The 21228-nt window shown below is 39.2% G+C and overlaps 1 protein-coding gene, 1 long non-coding RNA gene and 1 pseudogene across 2 annotated transcripts; 2 read left to right on the top strand and 1 right to left on the bottom strand.

Annotated features, from left to right (window-relative positions):
• Positions 1–2996: 2996 nt before the first annotated feature.
• LOC120294304 lies at positions 2997–8180 on the bottom strand (annotated as a pseudogene).
• A 4516-nt stretch (positions 8181–12696) lies between these two features.
• On the top strand, positions 12697–13700 carry LOC120294652. The gene is made up of 3 exons (XR_005551883.1): positions 12697–12785; positions 13194–13345; positions 13681–13700. It is a non-coding gene; the product is annotated as an uncharacterized LOC120294652 (long non-coding RNA).
• A 26-nt stretch (positions 13701–13726) lies between these two features.
• LOC120294651 (1-acyl-sn-glycerol-3-phosphate acyltransferase-like) lies at positions 13727–14982 on the top strand. The gene is made up of 3 exons (XM_039314988.1): positions 13727–13775; positions 13847–13939; positions 14521–14982. The coding sequence occupies exons 1-3, from the start codon at positions 13767–13769 to the stop codon at positions 14779–14781; spliced, it is 363 nt and encodes a 120-aa protein (XP_039170922.1). The 5' UTR covers positions 13727–13766; the 3' UTR covers positions 14782–14982.
• The last annotated feature ends 6246 nt before the right edge of the window (positions 14983–21228 follow it).

The following is a 21228-nucleotide window of genomic DNA, read 5'->3' as shown; positions in this document are numbered from 1 at the left end:
ACAAGGCAGAGTTATCCTCCAAAGAGAAAAGTGAAATTGCCAATCATACACTTGGAAGTCAAGAGAGTAGAAAATTCCCATCTTACTGCATCCCTAAGAATGAGGATCTATGGAGAGATTTTCGTCCAACAAAGAGCTTTCACATCCCAACCCCAGCTCTGGATGAGGTCTGTGAAGAATATTTCCACTCTGTGAAGAGGGGGAATAAACCTCAGCAACGGGCGGCTCATTTAAACGTCGATAACAAAAGCTGTCAATTGACAAGAAATAGCAGCCAAACTATTGAGCCTTGCTGTGATTCAAATGACAACCTACCTCCTTCTCATAGATACTTTTTTAATGATGATCCAAGTATTCGGAACTTAGTCCACAGTCGTCTACCTCACTTTTTCCCTCTCGGTGGTGCCAATAGTAGCAAGCAGCCATCACTCATTGATTACATGTATTTCACCTCATCCTTATCCACTGAAATCAGCTGCTTGAACACCCATATCCATCTTAATGTGCCGTATAATTTTAACTACATGAAAATTTTTGTTTTTGCAGGGGTCAATTTGCAAATGGAGAATCTTCTAAAAAGCAAGCTATACAAAAAAATGATTCTAAGAAAAGCTCAAGAGGAGAAATAAATCAAAAGCTCACATTGCTGACGAAATCACAAGCACCGGAAGCTGGATGAACCCCAAAGCCACTTCAACTGCTCCGCAAAATGCTGGGAAAAGACGAGTTCATGCTAATGGAAAATCCGCTGGTCATTGGTATACTGCAGCTGGTGGGAAGAAGGTTGGTGAAACTTCTGTTTGTACTTCTTTTGAGCATTCTCATCTTGTTAAATTCATCAACTTGTTTGTAGCGGTTCTAGAAGGAGAAAGTGATAATTGCTTGATGTGTGTATCATTTATGTCAGACAGACTTAAGCGTTTCCCTTCCTTTATTCACAGTGTCTGTCATTTGTGCTGGTACCTGCTCAAATCTATCTGATCAGCATTAAGAACTTGCTGCCTGCTAATAACCTGCAGTCGTAATGTTACCAATTAAAGTTTTGTTTTCACTAGATTTATTGACAGTTGGTGTTTTCAGACATGCCATTAGCGTGAGTGTCTAAGAGATGATATTACAGATTCTACTTTGTGCAGTCGTATCAGAAGAATTTAACGTATCCAGTACTTAGTTGTGTGAGAGAACAATATTTGCAGTGGTTGCACCTCTCAGTTGCCATAATTCTGTCCTTTCAAGACTCATGGAAGCACCCTGAGAAATGTTTCCATGGTCATTGCTCCTGTCCGTCTGTTGTTTTCTTTTTTCTTTTTATCTAAATAGGAATTCTTGTGAATGAGTACTTCACCATTTCCGTTGCACAGTTAGAAGCTAAACTTGCAGTATAATTCCGAGTCTGGATAAGCACAAAGGCTGGAGGGTTGTCTCCTAATTTAAATAGGTTTCCTAATTTGATGCTTCCTATTTCTTTAAACAAGTCAAATTTTTTCGGTTGCTTCACTCCAACCTGCTGTGTCTTAGCAAACTCTCAAATACTTTGCCACGATAAAGCCAGCCAAAAAGACTAATTTGAGTGCATTTCCTTTTTGATCTAGCCTTTGTTTCTATTGGTCTCTTTGAATGACCTATTTCTGATGTCTATATGTTAAGAAGTTTCGTGTCTTGATCAAGATTTGATTCCCTCAGGTTTATGTCACTGCAACTGGGGAGGAGTTGACAGGTCGTGGTGCCTATGGACATTACAGAAAGGTAAAACTCAAAGCTTGTCAATTCAAGAAGTAAGGTGCAATACAGTTGATATATGTTTCGCGTGTGTTGCTGACAGGAGAATGGAATGGCGTCTGGAAAGTCAAGAAAGAAATCCAAGGCCAAGAAGGGCAAGAAGGGCAAGAAGGGTTGACGCTTGGATTACCGTCACGCTTTGTAGTTGTTGCTTGTATTAAGAAGCAATGTATACTTACGCATTTTCTCTTCAAATTTTAAGGTCAATTCAGATGTCCATCCAGTAATAAGCTAGTGGTTCTAACAAAAAGATCGAGCTAAAGAAATGTAGTGACCTTATCTGCCTCTGTTTTCCAGGCCAGTTAGCTCAAAATGATATCTGATTATAGCTGAACAAGCGTCTAACTGGTCATCTGCTTATATGTAGGCAGCAAATGATGGACATAAGTGAAGATGGCATTTGATAAAACGTATCAACCTTTCAACCGCAAATATACCTTCATAAGCCCGAGATGTATGTCAATCCGAGTGCACCGTAGATTCTTAATTAAATGCCTTAAGACGGTCTGAGAACGCTGATATTTTGCTATCTCAAGCAGATTTTTTCTTGTTTTTTTAAAAGTACTTTGGACGGAAGTTCCTCTTTTCGCTTCTATCAACGATCTCAATTTGTTTCCATGTAACCGAGGCAGATATCTGGATTATTGGTAACAATCAGCCGAAACAGTCATGTACGATTACCCTGAATCTGGAAATATTTGAATCAGTAGCTTCTTGTATGACCACCTCGAGGTGATTAAGGGCCTTTATGCAAACAGTTTCCGGCGGTTGCTGACATGATCCGAGACCTAGCTAGGAACTCTTTTTTGGAAGTTCTCTTCTATTTCTTTCTAACCTATTTTATTTTGATTTCGGATCATATATTCAGTGATCTTCCAATCAAAGGATATGACATAAGAAACTCCGCCTTATTGTATACTATCCGAACTATAGACCCAGCTAGAACTCTACATTATCTTTAGAGATGCGAGGAATCCTCACTTGATTGAGTTATCATCCTCATTCTCTTCCATTGCAAAAGAGTTCCTATATGCTGCGTAAGAAGTCGCTAAACTATCTAATGCTCTTGCCCTCTTTGTCAGGTACAACTCGTGCAAACTGGCATTTACTATTGCCACGGCAGGTATAAAAAATAGTGGTCATTGTATAAGCAGAGGACCACATTAAAAAATTGACCGACAAAAAGGAATAGTTTCAGAGTCTCCCTCATAGGGAAATCAGCATAAGATGAGCGGATCATGCATTTCAACAATTTTCACAATTCTTAAGGGAAACGAATTCAGAATCGAAACTCAAAAAACAAAATCTTGACCAAGACTCTCAGGTTCTGTCAGTTTCTATAATTCCTCCTCTCATTTCCACACCTTTGCTTGCTAGATCTAAATCTAAAATGTCAAAAAGGAAAACCTAAAAGATTTACATCTCTTGAAAACTAAACCCTGTTAACTATAGGACATGAGCTCACCAGTAAAAGGTTAAAAGAAGTGAAGTGACCTTCCCACAATCTGTTCATGAGTCACTGGAAGTGTGATGATCTGGGCCTCTGGACTCTCCTGGAGTTGGGCTAGACGTCCTTTGATTTAGCATATGCTTGCATTTCCTGAAATTCACAAAAGCAAATGTCATAATCCGTTGACAGATTTGGGTATCATAGAAGGAGAAAAACTCTGGTGATAAAGTTCCGCCATGTCGTTGGGAGGAGACATCAGAATATCATGCCTCAGAATATCCAGTCGCAGAAGAACTTTGCTTACTAATAAAAAGTAGTGAACTTCATCATAGAGGCACCAAGGGTGTCTGTCTCTAAAAATCTACAAGTCAAAATCAAACTAGCATGCACGGTTCATTGGACTTTATGAAATAAAAATAGTTACACCTGATAATTATTAAGAAATACATATTGGTACCTCTCTATAGCAGTCTACAAGTCAAAATCAAACTGGCACGCATGGTTTATTTGACTTCATGCGATAAAGATAGATCCACCTGATAATTATTAAGAACTACACACCACAGAGAGAGAGAGAGAGAGAGAGATCTTTCTTATGGTTCCGCAGTAAATAAAGAGCATTACATTTCCAGGTCCTCTGCCCTGCTCTTGATATCGCTTGACCATAGTACTGGATTGGAATTCTTAGGCAAGGACTCCTGTTGCTGGGTCTTCTCTCTCAGCCACTGTTCAGCTTTATTGCACTCATCCACTATCTGAAATATGGAAAACCAAAAACTCAAATAAAGTCCATACTTCATAATAACTTGCATTTAAGTTTCTTAATCATACCAATTCTCTGTCCTTTGGCGGAAGTGACTTTACAGACATTCTATACTCCACGATGCAGTTCAATAGGTCTCTTGTAGCTTGTGCTCTAGCTTCTTCGTCCTTATACCGACTCTCAATTGGATTGACCAGCTAAAAAGCAAATGGAAACTGAGCACCAAGACGAAAATGGCAAGACAGACTCTAGAATTTAGAAAGAAAATCACCTTGTGTAGGTCCTCCAGCTTCAAAATATAAGCATTTTCAGTTTCATCGTCGCCTTCATCATAAAGCCAATCCTCCGTCTGTTGTAGACTTCTGGAGATCCTCCCTCTCCCGATCACTTGCAAAGCTCCGGTACGTGTTCAAAAGCTATTACAACGAGCATTGACTCATTATTCTGAGATCATAATGGAAATTTGGAAGCACTGATAGAAGACAAGACTTGAATGAACTGCCTAACCAAATAAAGGAAAAGATGCAGAATATGCTAGAAATAGGGATGGATGATCAAAACCAGAGTTAAGACAGCTTCTAGCATCAAAAGATGAAACTAGATCTGCTGTAGGTTATGATTTCACGATAGGACGAGGGAACTTTCTCCTCTGCGGGAGGAGGAAGTTCACAGTATTATCAGAAGGCCTTACAGATCCTAGAAACAGACTATGGCCATCTAACAGAGCATAGAACTCTTCAAAATCTTCCAATCTTTCCCTACTGAGCCAGAGAAGAGGAATGATGAAAGATTTGAATTGTATCAACTTTAGGCACAATATCCACAGGAATCAACTGTTACTGCATAGACTCTTCCAAAGCTTCAATAGAGTTCGCAATATCCAATGCAACCAACTAATAACTACAAATTTGATGAACCAAACAACAAACTCGTGTTATGGATAATATGCTGAGAATATGCTCTGAAAATGTCAGGGGAGTGTATGCATGTTATGATGTCCTGATGGCATTTCAGACACTTAACTCATTTTCAATCTCTGTAAGTTATAAGAGATAGCTCAATCAATACACGAAAGGCACACATTTACAAGATCCAACAAGAAATATTTTCAGCAGATATCAAAGCAATACCTTGTTCCGTGTCTCATAAACATATGACTCCAAAGCATTTTCTTTCTTTTGTTTGTTCAGCTATCTTATCTTGCTGAGCCAACTGATATTCTTTCTCCTGAGCTTCTAAAACCTCAGCTTCTGTCATCCCTCCATATATTTTCAGATGAACTGGTATATCGTGCTTTTGGTCACTTTATGTTTTCTGATGTGATGATCCTGCCATAGAAAGATCAGATGTAAAGGAATTCTATTCCATGTGTGTCAATGAATCTCATTCATGCAGTCCCGCACATATTTAAGCTTACAGTCAAGACTAGTCAAATTTAAGAAGTTCCATAGTGAAACAAACATAAAGTTAACTACCATTATTTGTTTTACCAAAAGGTACCATTATTCTAGTTGTACTAAAATTAAACACCACTAATTATAGAAACCATATTACTGCATAAAACATACAGAGGCATGTGAGGATTGAAAATGTGAATGGGTCCCATCTTCAACACCATTATCTCCGGCAAATGAAGCACTCTCGGTATCCATTTTGTCACCATGTGCTTGAGTGTCATCATTGCTAACTGAACCTTCTACACCTTCTTCTATCATCTGCAACAATATGGGCATCAAAATTGTGATAATTGGAAAAAAACTCAAAAAGTCTGCAAATGAAATAACGTGTCAATTTCCCCAAAAAAAAAAAAAAAAAACATGTTAATGTATAGCAATAGCAAACTCACCGTGGCTGAATCAATAGTGATGATGCCATGAAGGTTTAATTGAACTCTAACTTTAACCTTTGACTTTTCCCGTGCAAACCTTTGACGGGGCCAACCTGAATGAACAGGAGCATATCAACAAGAAAGCAAAGTTACTAACATCAACACAGACAGTCCCACTACAAATGCCCAGCTACAACCATATCTGCTTATCACATCTCTGGCTAAAGAAAGGGACTGATCAGAGAAGATTTGAGGACCGACTAATAATGAGATGACTTTAAAAAAGTGATTTGATGCTTGAAAATCTTGCATGTCAAATCATTCTAAAATCTGAGTAAATTTCTTATGAACTCCTAAAACAGGACCTATAAGATTTGTCAAGTTCATATACTGTACTCACCATGAAGCAACTTATTTTTGAAGACATGCCAGAAGGGAGCTCATCGGGATTAGCATAAAATGCTTCCAACTGGAATGAGCTACTCCTTTGAAGTGTCAGTACTTTGACACTTGGAATAGGCGCCCTTTTGGAAAGAGCACGACATTTGACCCTGCACCAATTGGGCCTCCATCTGATGAGAACCCTATGGAGAATGGTATTGAATCTTGTACCTACATGAAAACAAAGCAAAAATTAGTTCCACTCAATATCACCAGCAAAAAAGAAAGACAAACTAGATAAGTAACCAACAATGTAAAAGGTTAAGATCATGCTAGAGAAAGATTGGCCTAAGCGTCAGTATATTGATTAGAATCCCAAGACATATTTGTGCATAACAGACGTATGTCCGGAATTTATGCCGGCATGTTTAAGAGACTGACTGTCCTTGATTCGAGCAACTGGGACAGAAGTGGTTCAATTTGTGCCACAAAAACTTGCAGGTGGGATGACACAATGCCTGCCCGTTTTATAGTATAGTTGGTCTTATGGTACTCAGATATGGTGCAAATGCAAAGGGAAAGTATAAACCTTCAGGTTGGACAAAACAAGTTCCTATGCCTCTTTGACTATGCTTTTCAGGAATATAAAGAAAATAAAAGAAGCCCGAACACATCAAGAAATACAGAACTTGGGTTTTGATACCAGACTAGAAAGTCCAACTCAGAAGCTTAAGTCATTAAGTTGAGAAAGAATGTGCCAATACCTCGTATTCTCTGACCCGGAAACCGGACTAAGCATTGCGCACTGTAGAGCACATCCACGAGCTACACATTCGCTTGCATTCAACGTCCTTCTAGGTTCTCTTCTGAAAATAGACGTTAACACTTTAGTAATAGCTGGTATCCTAGACCCTGATCCAACAAGCTCAACTGAATGAAGTCTCTCCACAGGCAATGCTGCATCAGCTAAGGCTCTTTTGCAAGGGATACTGATCCTCTCCAGCAACGCAGATGCGAGTATCTCAAATTCGCCCTTTTGATGTCCCTTGACATCTTTCTCATCCATTAAGCACTCAATATTTAATGGTGCCTCTGCATTGGCACTCAAAACTTTCTTCAACTTCTCACATGCTGCCCGCAGCCTGATACAGGCCTTAACATTTGAATACACATCGATGTTGTACTGGTCTTTGAATTGTGCAGCAAAATGACTGAACAAGACCTCATCAAATTCTCTACCACCCAAGCTTCTATCAAAAGCATGTGAAAGTATTCTCATATGCCCGGCCTCAAATGATGCAATGCAAACCTGAGTATCGCAGTGGCCAATGTCCACAAATGCAACAAAAGTGGGGCCTCTGCTGGAGAAGTCTGTCTTATAAATCCCATAACTAAGGGCAGTTGCAGTACAGTCATGCATCAACCTCAGAGGCTTCAATCCAGCAATCGTGGCAGCATTCAAATATGCCCGCCTTTGCAGGTCCGTAAAGTATGAGGGAATGCCAATAACGCAATCCGAAACAGGGATTTCTAGATTCTTCTCCGCAATATCTTTCAGATGCGCAAAGAGCATTGCCATCACCTGAGTCGGAGAGAATGTGCTTTTCTCCAGCATATTGTATTCGAATCAAAATGCCTCCGTCCGGACCTTCACAAGTTTCTACAGGCAGCATTTTAAGCCCTTTGAACATCGGGATCTGCAAATTTTCTACCGATCAGTCTCTTCACCTGAGACACAGTTGATTTCGGTGCATCACGAAGCAGCCCCAGCAGAACCAAAATCTCTGCTTCTCCCAAAACACACAATAGCCAGGGTCTCGCGATTTGACTCATCATTCAAAAGAACGTCGATGCCCCGCTGCTTCACCACGGCAATCACACAGTTCTCATTTCCTATATCAAAGCCCACCACACTCATTTTTGAAACTCACAATAGACAAAACACACACAAGCCTTAAACGAGCCGCTCCACTAATCCAGACATAAAGATTGCGCTAATTAATTCTGTTGCATCCTCCGAACTGAAACCTCTACGCCAGCACACCTTGCAAGATTCACCTGATTCACAGACACGAAACAAATTCTGGCAAAATCACTACAATCGCAAGCTGAAAAACGGGAACAGAAAACAAATTCCGCCAGCTGAATCGCAAAACCGCAAGACCAACGACAACGAAATTGCCAACCGATCGAAACAACCGACAAGCTCTCGGATTAGGAACCGGGGAATTCATGGAAATTAGCCGTAATGGGGTGCAATCCGATGCGCGAGCTGTCGACCATTGACTGAACGAGGGAGTGAAGGCATTGAACTTACCCTGGATTACCAGCGAGTGAATTTTCGTGGGTCGGAATCAAATGGAGTCTTGACTCCATTGAAGATGGGAAGCTTCAGGAAGTCGAAGAGGGAAGATGGCGATTAGCGGTGGTGGAGAGAGAAAACCTGCGCTTTGCTCGCGCGGAGCTTTGCCCGTCTCAGGAAAATACGGAAAAAAATTGCATCTTTTTTCTTCGTGTAAGAAAGTGCGCGTGTAATTAAAAGAAGAAAGAGAAAAAGAAAAAGAAAAAACACGTTTGACCCGTCCATTCCACAACGGCAAAGAGCTTTGCCATCATTATTATTATAATAATAATATTCCGTGCAAAATCCCTTAAGACACTTCATTAATCACACCTAATCACAAAGTCTTTCGTTTTACTGCTCTAACAGCAACTCGTGATTGTTAAGGCTACTACCCTAATTAGCAGGAGTTGTCATAATGACAGATTAACTTCACTGATTGAAGTCATTTACATGGAAATACATGAGACAGAAACTCAGTTCAAGGGTAACTCTAGAAAAATTATCTTTGTTAGGGTTTGGATGCTTCATACAAAATACTAGGACATTGATCTGTCGCCACGTGCCACAAAAACAAAAGAAATTAAACCGTCGTGACATTATCAACTTTTTTTTTTTTTTTGTGATTGAAGATCTGCCAGAGCTTGCCTTTGTTGCTTACGTCGACGAGATCTTGGGCTCTGGCCAGGCGCCCAACAAGAACTATACCTCGAGGGAAACTGACCCAACGATATTATCAACCTTTTTGTTATGTTAAAAATTCTACATTATGGTTCGCTTAATCATTTTTTCAAAGTTTCAACATTTATGGGACTCATCATGGATCTCATTTTACTTGAGTATCATCTCAAAATAAAGTTTCAATGGCCTTGTACATATATCGAGATATTTTAGAACCCTTCCATCAACAAGCAAAAATAGCACAACTCCAAAATTATCTTTATATGGCATAATGCTTGTCAAATTTGGAATGGGAGACTTACTAAGATGATAAATTTAGCCTTAGTGTTTTCTCATAATAAAATAAATGGGATGGATTTTCATAGTTGACGTCCTCTATTAATTCTAAATGTTTTGATGGCTAGATTAGTAAAAAAAGGGTAAAGTATTTGTCTTCTTTCAAGATAGTGAATTTAAGATATTGTATAAGACATATTTGCATGCAATTAGTATTATTAATATTTCAAAGGTTTATATCCATAATGTAAACTCGCTTTATTTATTGATACTTGCCAATTATCAACGTCAAAGTCCGTGACTGCTTTAACTATTGCGACTTTAGGACCATGCGAACAAGTAATGGATTAAAGGAAATGTAGAAGTAAGCTTAAAAAGTAAAGTACAAGAAAGTAGATAAAGAAAGAGGAAGATAAAAAGGGGAAAATGAAACTTGATATAAATTCAGTGAAATAAAAGTTAAAATGAATAGCAAAAGAAGAAAGGACGGAGGAAGGGGCACGAGTGATTTGATATGTCCTCCTAAAAATCTCATTGAGTACACAAAAAGATGAATAGATGCATTCTTTTTTCTTTTTTTTTTGGCTAAAAGATGCATTTAGTGATTTTTTTGGCAAAAAAGATGCATTTTAGTGATTGAAGAGGCGAAAAAGGGAACACAATTAAAAGGCGAGAATAGGAAATGGAAAAAGGTGACCGCAGAAAATGCACCCTACTGTCCCCTTTTCACCATAATATATTTTTTTTTGAAATCATAGCATAAATAGAATGATGACGACACCATCTAATGAAGCAAATTCATTTCTAAAAGGTCCGGCATTAGAAAATATTTGATTCTTTAAATGGTCAGTGGTTAGATGAAAGATGGGGTACGTTACTGGTGCTTTATCAAAAGATTAAAGTCCCATGAATTAATGATTCATTCTTTTAACAATAATTAAAGATTTGAAAATATTTCCTAAAAAATGATTATTTGTATCGATTACTAAAATGAATAAATAAGAAATATTTACATATTTTTTATCATAGAAAATATTTGAATCTTTAAATGGTCATTGGTTAGGTGAAAGATGGGTTGTTGCCAATACTTTATCAAAAGATTAAAGTCTCGTGAATTGATGATTCATTCTTTTAATAATTATTAAAGATTTGAAAAATATTTCCCAAAAAAATGATTGTTTGTATCGATTACTAAAATGAATAAATAAGAAATATTTTCATTATTTAAGAAAATAATTACATATTTTTATTATTATAAATAACCTTCAACTAAATATTTCAACCGATGTAAGTGATCGATCTTGACAAAAACATTTTCTAAAGTACGTATTTTTCGTAAAATAAACAGAGCTTAGATGAGCATTTTCAATAGGCGTTGAACCAATCTCTCCTTCATACACTTCTCCCAGTTCTCTTGATCAGGCCGATCATTGATCCCGAGTTCTCACGAGACTGGTCAGATGGATTCTATAAATCCTTTCGAGGGCCAAATTAACCGAAATACACAGAATATCCATCGGTATTATTCCAATTGTTTCATGCCGTATTCAATAAATCTCCTGGAAGATAAAACCACGAAACGCATCCACAAATTCTGGTCCCGAGCCGCGAACGAGACGTGAAGGACTGCGACTCCTCGGAGAAGTAGCGAAACAGGACAAGCTCGAGCAAAGGCAGAAGCAGATGCCGAGGGCAGGAGAGGCTGGCGATGATTCATCGGGTCGGACAGAATATGCTGTCCGAAAAGGCATAAATTCTAGTAATATTCTCTCTCTCTCTCTCTCTGTCTCTGCTTGATTACGGCCTCAGAATCTATGGCGTATACAAGTACACCATCGGAATTCCGCTCGGATGCTGGAAGCTACAACACTTCCGCGCGAAGTAACTAATGCCCGAGACACGAGTCGGTCCATGTTTCGTTCACGACGCAACTTGAGTTTATAATAATCATGTTCAGATGGGTCGTGTTGTATAGTATTGGGTCGGGTCTGTCTTGTCTCGTCGTTCACGTAAGCGCCAGTGGAATACGGGTGCCTTGGAAGGTGTATACCTTGACTCTGCATCGGGTTCCTTGCACTCTAAATACTCCCTTAAGCTTCACGCTTTTTTGGGTTCTTTTTTGCTCACTCTCTCTCTCTTTCTCTGTGTCTCTCTCTCTAGGACTTTGCTTTGTCCTTCTCTGTCTGAACTCCCACTTGGGTTCTCTGATTCGGCCCTTTCTTGGAACAGCAACACCTCGCGGCGGAAGTAGCGATTTCTTGCTGGGCATTTTGGCAGGTACTCCGTTGACGAAGCTCCTTTTCGACGCTTCGGCTTGTTCTGTCGCCGGGAACGATCTTGGAGGTCGGACTCCCTGGTTGATTCGTCTCGTTTCTTCTTGAAGCTACCGACATGAAGATTCTTGTTTTACTGTTCTTGTTTTGTTTTGTGTCTTGTTCTCTCTGCTTTTTTTGGGCTTTAGTGGTCTTTAATTCGGATAGAAAGTTTAGATTTTGTTCCGACCCATATGCTTCTTTGTGGTTCTGAATGCCCTTTGAGTGATGAAGCTTTATCCTAGTGAACTTGTTCTACTGGTTTTAATGCGCTGATCAATTTTTAAGCTTGTTAAGCCAGAGCGAGGCTCCCTCTAGCTGCTGAGAAACTGAAAAAAGGAGTTGCACGTTGATACTGACTTTGTTTTGCTTCGGTTAGTTTTTCGATTCAGCTCACCTGTACAGAGTGTACTCTGTTAAAATTTGGGTAAGGTAAACGTTAGTAAGCTTATTGGTTGTAGTAGAATTTCCCATCTGCTGTCTATGGTAACATCAACTTCTTTCATGTTGAGCTGTAAGCGTTGTCCAGACCAGGAGCAGTTCGAAAACGATTGCAATTTCAACAATTCTGCCAGTATTCTGGTGTTATTCCTAATTCTGAATTTAAATCGCCCCAGGTGAATACTACATAGAAACTCCATTGGGGCTTGCTCATTGATTCATGGAGACTAGTGGGGCGACCTTGCTGAGGTACAGAAAATTGGAGAACTTCTCTCAGAGCTAGCACTTCCGAAAATATAGGAGCCCCATCAAAGGTTGCGGCAGGGGAAGAGGTGGGGGCGGCAGGCTGACGTGTTCACGGATGATGACGGATGGGTGTCTATAATGATATCATGGTTAAAAATAATTACGTGCTTGATGACAATGATGGTGACAAATAACTACCTGGGCGCAATCATGGTTGTGCTGATTCCGTGGCCATACGAAAGGGTTCGCAAGGCAATATTTATGGCCATGTGACTGGTAGATTGATGGTAAGTTTCGGGTGTCACTTTATTGTTCATGTAAACCCTGTTTGTCTAATCTTCTGGGTAGGTCTTCAGCTTATTTAATCTTTTTATATATTTTTGGGCCGGTAAGTTATGTGTGTGGAATAGCTACCCATGTCATTTGGATACCAAACAAAAATCATCATTTTCACTTTAGAACCGGGGAGAGTTTGTCAAGAAAGTGCTGCATGGCAGTCTCCATTAAAGTTCACTGCAAATCATGTAGATCTTTGTTTCCATTTACTCAGATAAATGGTATGCATATTTATGATGTTCTTGACGAGCTTCTTGTACAATGTTTGTGTGAGAATCCCTCAGTTTGTTCCACTTTTGTTGTTGCTATTTACATGGATGAAGAATGTCATGATTAATGAACTCAAATTATGGTTGCAGATGTGGATCTTAGGGAATCCTGTGAAGATAGAAGGTTCAGAGTTTGCTAATGAGAGAGCAATTTACATCAGTAATCATGCATCTCCAATAGATGTCTGTCTTATAATGCGTGTTGATTTCCCACTGGAACTGTTGGCATTGCAAAGAAAGAGGTACTTTGACTATCATTTTTTTCAGACATGGTCACTGATCTTCAAGAGAACATCAATATGATGAGATCTAATAGGAGATGCCTCTGAATAGTGAGCATTGAACACAATTTGCCTTGCTGTTAAGAATGACAACACTGCGTTTTGCTGTGATTGTGTGACTTCATATTTAAATTTCCATTTAAGTATTGCATATAATACTATTCATGCTAGAAAGAGCATCGGGGCTGTTATAATTTACTGTTCATGTAACCTTGAGTTTGTAAAAATGGACAAGCATCATATATCCGTTTCATAGTTCATGCAGATTGTTACTTATCAAAAGTTAATTGTGCCAGATCATTTATTACCCTTTTTTGGACAACTCTATGTGTTGGCGAATCACCTCATAGATCGCTCAAACCCAACTGCTGCCATTAGGTCAATGAGTGAGGTATGTTTGCTCATAAATGTTAGTCTGCTCATGCATCTTCATTACTAAGTTGTGAATATCCTTATTCTCAGGTAGCTCGTGCTGTTGTCGAAAACAAGCTCTCTCTCATAATTTTTCCTGAGGGGACCAGGTCGAAGACTGGACGATTGCTTGCTTTCAAAAAGGTTAACTGCCCACTTTAATATTATTTTCGGGCATGCATACGGATTTGCTTGTCTTTTTTCATTTCACATCATGCAACCATGATGAAGATGTATAATGCAATCGATTTTTCTTTCCTGGCCATTATCCACTGTCCAGGGTCCTTTTGTTAGACATTCTGTTCTATGTATAGCAGCTTGACGAGGTTAAAGATGCCATATGGATCAAAATCTGCATCAAGATTCTTCATGGTGCAGATTTCTTGGAGATTAGCAGAATTTCAATGTTGACACTTCCTTACATTCAATTGGTTATTATACTATTATGACGAAGATCTTTCTAGCTTTGATTATGTAATTTTTGATGTTAAGCTTCATTGTTAATGCTCTGCAACATACATATGGATCATAATTTGATTGAAGAATCTTAACGATGTAGGTTTTAGTGGAGATTAGGGGAGATTCCTTTGAACTATAAGTAGATGCTACTTTCGTGACTGGTTCTCATGACAAAAGATCTAACTAGCTTTGGTTATTTAACCATGCTACACCTCCTTGTTCATGCTCTGCGACAGAGCATTCACATAGTTGCTTCTTCTCTGCAGGGTTTTGTCCACCTGGCATTGCAAACCCGCCTCCCTATAGTTCCTATGGTCCTAACTGGTACTCAACGAGCATGGGCAAAGGGCAGCATGCATGTTCGAGCTACACCCCTCGCTGTAAAGTATCTCCCTCCTATAAAAACTGATGAATGGGTGGCCGACAAGATCGATGACTATGTAAAATTGGTGCATGACCTATACATTCAGCACCTCCCAGAGTCCCAGAGGCCTCTTGTGGCCCCTGATCCTTGTAATAAGTCGTGAGGGAAACACGTCTCTCTTGTAAATACTCAGGCTAGAGAGTTGCTGTATCAAGTACTACAGTACTAAATGGCCTGTATATTCTTTTTCAGCTGGGAGATAGGGGTGGCTTGTAGTCTGTGTGGTCATGTTGTACTATCTGATCAGATTGAAATCTGAGCAACATCATTACATGCTTTGTTTCAGATGAACTTTTTTCTACCACTTGACTTGTGTAGTGAAGTGACAGAGGTAGACCCCTTAAATTTCAGGTTTTTTGCATGATGTAACTTGACATGGCAGGGCTAATGGAGGAGATGGGGTTCCGTCTTCCCTTTTCTCAGCAACAATCTGTTTAATCCCTGAAAGAAGTTTACTCAAGAGTCAAGACTATTAGGGAAAAACAATGTTGTTAATCTAAATATACGTATACTAGCGAAAATAGATCAAACTAAGCATATTCATCTCGATAGATTCCTCTCAAAATCTATTTTAGACCGAGGTCTTTTGCCTAGAAAACCGTCTCAAAAATCTCGTAAATAACATGTCGCTTCTTTATATTTTGCTGTAATCTTACTTAACATACAACGGTTCACAAATATTATAGACCATCATGGAGTGTAGTGTAGCAATATAGCAGGCTAGCAGCATACGCATCATAAGTGCTGGGGAATTCTAAACGTCACCGTTTAAGTATTTTCAAGTGAGCCAATAGAAAAAATTTCTGAATATGACTCTCCGGGTACGCTACTGACTTTTCTTTTCCCTGTAAAGTTCAGGTGTAAACCCCTAAAATCTCTAACCAAAAAAAGAAAAACCTAAAATCTTTAAAAAGTCTGTCTCAAATTTATCCATTTTTTTTTTTTTGTACATTCACGTCTTCTTTTCATCATTTTCGAAATTCAAACTAATTTATTAGCAAGGTTTATGAGTCAAAATAAGCCATAACTAAAGAAGAAAACATCCTTTAAGGCGGATACACCATGAGGCGTGAGTGGGTTTGTTTCACGAAAACAAGGATCGATTGTACCGCTTACAATAACAAATAAGCAAAAGATATTATCATCACCATACAAACAAAATTATAGTCAACAATGAAAAAATTTCGTTAGCTAATTATTCAAATGATAAAATAATCATTTTTAATTATTCATTTTTCGTGAAACAAAATGATTTAGCCATAGATTATTTTAAAAATGATTTAGCTATCTCATTTTCTTATTGGGTGATTCCATCTATCACAAAAAGATTAAAGCCAATAGAAAATCACCAATTCTTTTTTCCAAAACAGTCCCGAGTCAGCAAAAATCCACGTGTCGGGCATTGCATGGGCGCACAGGTGGCAATTTAAGCGATTGCCGAGGTCCAGGTTCTGTAGTGATTTCTTGGGATGTAGGAGATGATTCTGTAATGGGATGGAAACCTTATTAATACTCGCTACCCACCATAATAAATCGTCTCCTTTACGACCATTAGCACCAAAATATATATCAGCCCCTCCCCTAATAATAAAATTGGTTTTTTTTTTTACCCTACTTTTCCGACGTCAATGGCGGTCGGTCGCTGGGCCCTCTCCCATGAAAGGTACCTCTCTTTCTCTCTCTCTGCTCGTTCTGGCTGTGTTTATTTTTTTATTTGAATAATGAAAAGTCTTGAACTTTGGCAGTTTCCCAGAAAATTTCCGGTGATAATTTTGTTTTAGTTGATAAAGTTCTGAGCTTTAACGTTCCTGTAGCTGAATGAACACGAGAGTCGAAAGAAAATCATCGGCTGATAAAAGCGGGTCTTCTCCTTTTCTTTCTTTTTTTCTCTTTTTTTCTCGGATGGACGTGGAAAGCTGATGAACTAGTTGAATGTTTAAGAATTTTTACTGCTTGCGTAGAGCTAATCTCTACTCGAGTTGTGAGATCAAAGACGGTCCAAAGTATCTTGTTTCGTCACTTCGTCCCCGTTTTTTCTTTTCGTCTTTTGAATTGCCGCATATGGTCACTTGATCCGATGGATATAAGGCCACCCTGGGCGTTGATGGTAGTCCTCGAATGGGTTTATGGCAGGATTACACGTTTGCTTGCTGTTCAGGCACGCGAAGTGCATTATTCAATGCGTTGAGTATGAAAAGATGTCTTTTTTCTATGGCGGAATTGGTAAAGATTGATTAAAATGGTCCCTGTCTTTTCCTCTTACATTATTGAGCAGAAAGAGCATAAAACATGTCGGGAAAGAGAGAGAGAGAGAGAGAGAGCATGCCAACATGGGTCAATTGGAAAATAAGGTGGCTACAGATTTGAAGACTTACTGAAAAAAGATCAACAAGTGATTTGACAAAGATTTGAGGGATGTTAAAAATATACAAGTGAGAGACAACATGCGACTTGGACTAAAGATGTTGGAGAAAGTGGTGAGTAAGGAAACAACTTGGTGGGTCAATGCTTTGCGTTCCATTTTTAATAAATCCTTGAATGCTGGAGTTCAAAAAAAATTTTGCTCAGAGAAAAATTGGTGAATTATTCTTTTCATTAATATGATTCATTGACTTAACCTCGCAATTTTTTCATTGAAAGTGGATGTCATCATGCGTTTTATATATAATATCGGCGACTTCCGTCATGTTATAAATAAATGCAATCAATTTCTTTACCCATTAGTTTTGGTTCCTTGAGCTAGTGTACAGAGGCATGCCGACTGCTAATGTTGGATTTTTGGAGGATTATCACTATTTTACATCATGAAGGGAATTATGGCGATTTTTGCATATATTAGGAAGGATTTAGCTACAAATTATATCCTCCATTAGTTAGATAGAGAATCTTGATGGACAAAACTCGACATGCTTTCATAGTGTTTTGTATTGAAAAGCATAAAACAGAATTTAGTAAATTGGGCATTTAGATATGGAGCTCTCAAGTATAATCTTACACAAGCCATGTTCAGGACTTCACTTCAGCAGAACGATATGATGAACAAGTGCTGTGCTCATGGTATTAAACTCTATAGGACGTCCACTAGCATTTGGGTTTGTCTTCTGGTCATTCTTTTTTAGTTCTAATGGTAGAAAATGTATACTTCTATCTCAGTGTAAGAGAGCAACTTGGAGAGTCACCATTCTGTCTCCTCAGCAGAAAATCGTTTAAGGCTGAAATATCATGAGTTTTTGCTGAAAAGGTAATTAGTGAAGTTTCCCGAACAAGATTCATTGGCATAAACCATCACGAACTTTACAATTAACACTAAAAGTCGGCATGTATCTATACATGATACCAGTGAATTCTGTCAGTTTTAACATGAACGCACCCAATTTCTTTGCTGACTTTTTTGGATGTACTTGCACACAGGCAGCGCACAAATAAGCCTGTCAATGTTGATTTAAATATTTAGACTCTACACTTTTTTGCATCATAAATAGAGTAATGGTGATTACTGCATCTGCTAGGAAGGATCCAGGATCCATTTACTTATCTAGTTATTATCTTTCATTTGTAAGATGGAGAATCTCAAGCAACAACTTTTACTGTACTTAGTGTGTTTGCAGTTGGTGGTTCAACTTCTGAGCCATCAAAATTCCATAGAGCCAAATCTAGGACTTCAGTTCAGTAGAACCTGTCAAGAACCATTCTTATGCTCATGGTTTTAATTCTATAGGACCTGTTCTAGCTTTGTGAGTTTGTCTTCTGATCGTTTCTTATTATGCTAATGGTCAGAAAATGTTAAAAATATATTGTCAGTCAAAATATTTGTGGAAAACTGATGGCAGCATCAACATTCACTTGTCATCTATCACCCTAAATGCGTTTGCTTCTATTATTTCTGTTAGTGGGACTGCTAGAATCTAGAACTTGAGGCTCACACATTTGATTGCTCATCTTCTCCTTTAGTTAATGTTTGCAGTAAGTTTTGCAAGCATTGATGTATTAAGTTCTTCAAAGCGGTAACATTTTTTTTCCTTCCTTTCTCTTTGGAAGTATTAGCAGGCTTCTTCCTGATTTTTTATCTAACCAACCTATCTTTTTCCATTACATCGTATTATAGCATGTTTATCACAACATATTACTGTTTACTTGTCGGTGCTTTCTGTTGCTATTCTCTTAACACGCTGTAGCCTTCACGTTCTTTATGTGATCTGGACTTGCCATAATCTTGTCGAGTGCACATCTTATGTCATTATTTCTATTTCCCAGTAATTTTAATTTAATGTTCCTTCTACTTTTGTTCATTTATTCATTTCCAAAAAAAATTGATTCAAGCTACTAGCTGTTGCAGAGTTGATAAAATTTATGTTAATCCTAATGACAAAGTATGAGGGTGTCTGGCTGTTGTCAGGGAATGATAAATGGAGTTAATTAAATTCGATATTTGAATTGCGGTAGAACTCTCGTGAGCATTGAATTCTGTTCCTTTATTAGAGATTAGCATCAGTTATTAAGGCCCCGGCATGAACTCCACGTGCCGGGCAATGCACGACATAAAGCAACATGGTTGCTCTATATGGTACCTCTTTGATGTTTCTCTGGTCATGGTCCAGTTCAGATTTAATCACTCAAAGATCTAATTTTCCTTTTAGCGGCAAGAGGTGAAACTAGACCACATTCTGCAGAGAGGGCTAGAGAATAATTCTAGCAAAGATGAAGAAAGCAAACCAAGATACCATCCCCGTCCTCAGCAAACTCACGTAAGCGCAAAATGGGGCACCCTCGAAGACTAACAATTCCAGAGGATCAGAATTCAAGTCCCAGTGAGGCCCGCAAATGTACCTGAAGTTCAACATCAAGATCCTCGGAGTGATACTCTGACCCACCTGTGCATAGAGGTTCGAAGAGAGACCAACCCCCATCAAGTGGATCGTGTTGATGGCATAGACAGCGTTTTGTTGGGCCAGAGGTTTCTGGTGTCAGTCAAGAGAATTTGATGCCTGTTATTTGCTGACTGTTAGTCTTGGCAACCCCCAGGAAACTTTAAGGGGTGTTGTGTTCAAGCCTGGATGCCATGTACCTGTTTCTGCTGAAAACGACGTGGCTCCTGGCGTGCAAATGATCCAAAGAAAGGAGATTCCCCGTCCAGAGAAAAAGCATCGAACCCAGGCCTCTAATGCCAATACAAGAAAGAAGAATGCTAGCTCTACCCGTGCAGCACCAGTTTCTGCTGATTCAGGCCCCTCAAATAGCAAATGGTGGCTCTAGCCAAGACTGAGGCCGCTCGTGTGGTTGTTGAGGGTAAAGAGGTGGCTCCGCCAGCAATCAAGGATGTCTACGTGGTTTCCGAAAGTGTCAACAGACCCACCAGGTTTACCCAAAACTTTTCCTCCTCCTCCACCTCCACCTCCACCTCCTCCGTCGTCAAGTGAGATAATGTTCATGGATCATGTGACGACTCTGTGGTAATGGAGTTCCCAGGCCAGCAATGAGTATGATCCAGTGGTGGAAAATGCAGAAGACATGGGGACCTCTTTTGAGCTCTCAGAAAGGAATGGCGTGAGATGGAGGCCATTTCGATGACCTTGCTGCCTGGAACTACGAAGAAGCTGCTGAGGAAAGTCATTTCGAGTGTTCTGGGAAAATCAAAGCCGGTGAACTGCAGCGCTAAAAATCTTAAGTCAGGAGAGCTCATTGAAGCAGACGAGCCAGTCGCTGTTGAGCCTTTACCACCTCCTGAACCCGACAATCCTATCTTCTGCTCATGGATATCTGGAGCGCAGAGATATGGGGAGGATGGCTGAATTGTTGCAGGTATTAGAATCTTTATTAGATGGCCTTATATTCACTTTATTGGGTTGCGTTGTTTATGCCTTTACTCTAAGAGCACTTATTCACCAAGGCTGTGCAGGAAGAAGAGAAGCAGAACCAGGAGGCTCGGGCCAAAGAACCTGATCTCGGTGGTACCATGAGCAGATTAACTGAAGATGGGGACTAAGCTGGGGGAGCAGGATAACTTATAGATGAAGAGCGACCAACCTTAAAATGTCATGAGATATAAGATAGCTTTTATTGTTTAGGGACTGTTTATTTCCATCAGCAAAATGGGAACAAATTGATAGAAACAACAATCCATTGACATACTCTGCTTTGTGTCCTGAAAAGGATGCAGAGTCGATATAGTTTCCTGTTTACTGCTTTTAGAGTTGCAAATAGTTTCTGTATGCGTGGGTTTAATCATGCTGGATCGAATATTGTAATTGGAGTTGAACTATTCACTTTATGCTCCAGTTTCTCTGTTGCGTTTATCCTAACTTTATAGATTCTGAACATCACTGTGGGCAAATTGTGTGATTTGTACTTCAAGCCCGAGCTTCTGTAGCTCAAAAATCATAGCAATACTCTCCAGGCTCAGAATGGTTTCTAGCGTGTACCGATTGTGGTATGCATCATTGTTTAGTATTCTCTGAGTGTCGAGCTTGGCATCTTAGTTTGCGGGGGGTCATTTCAGCTTTTGCTTCCATCTTGCATGGCTCGTTTATTGCAGCAGTTTCTCCAAATCAAT

The sequence above is a fragment of the Eucalyptus grandis genome, chromosome 6 (genome assembly GCF_016545825.1).
Source record: "Eucalyptus grandis isolate ANBG69807.140 chromosome 6, ASM1654582v1, whole genome shotgun sequence".
Classification (NCBI taxonomy): Eukaryota; Viridiplantae; Streptophyta; class Magnoliopsida; order Myrtales; family Myrtaceae; genus Eucalyptus; species Eucalyptus grandis.
Note: the sequence above shows the minus strand (reverse complement) of the source record. Positions and strands in the feature narration are given on the sequence as shown.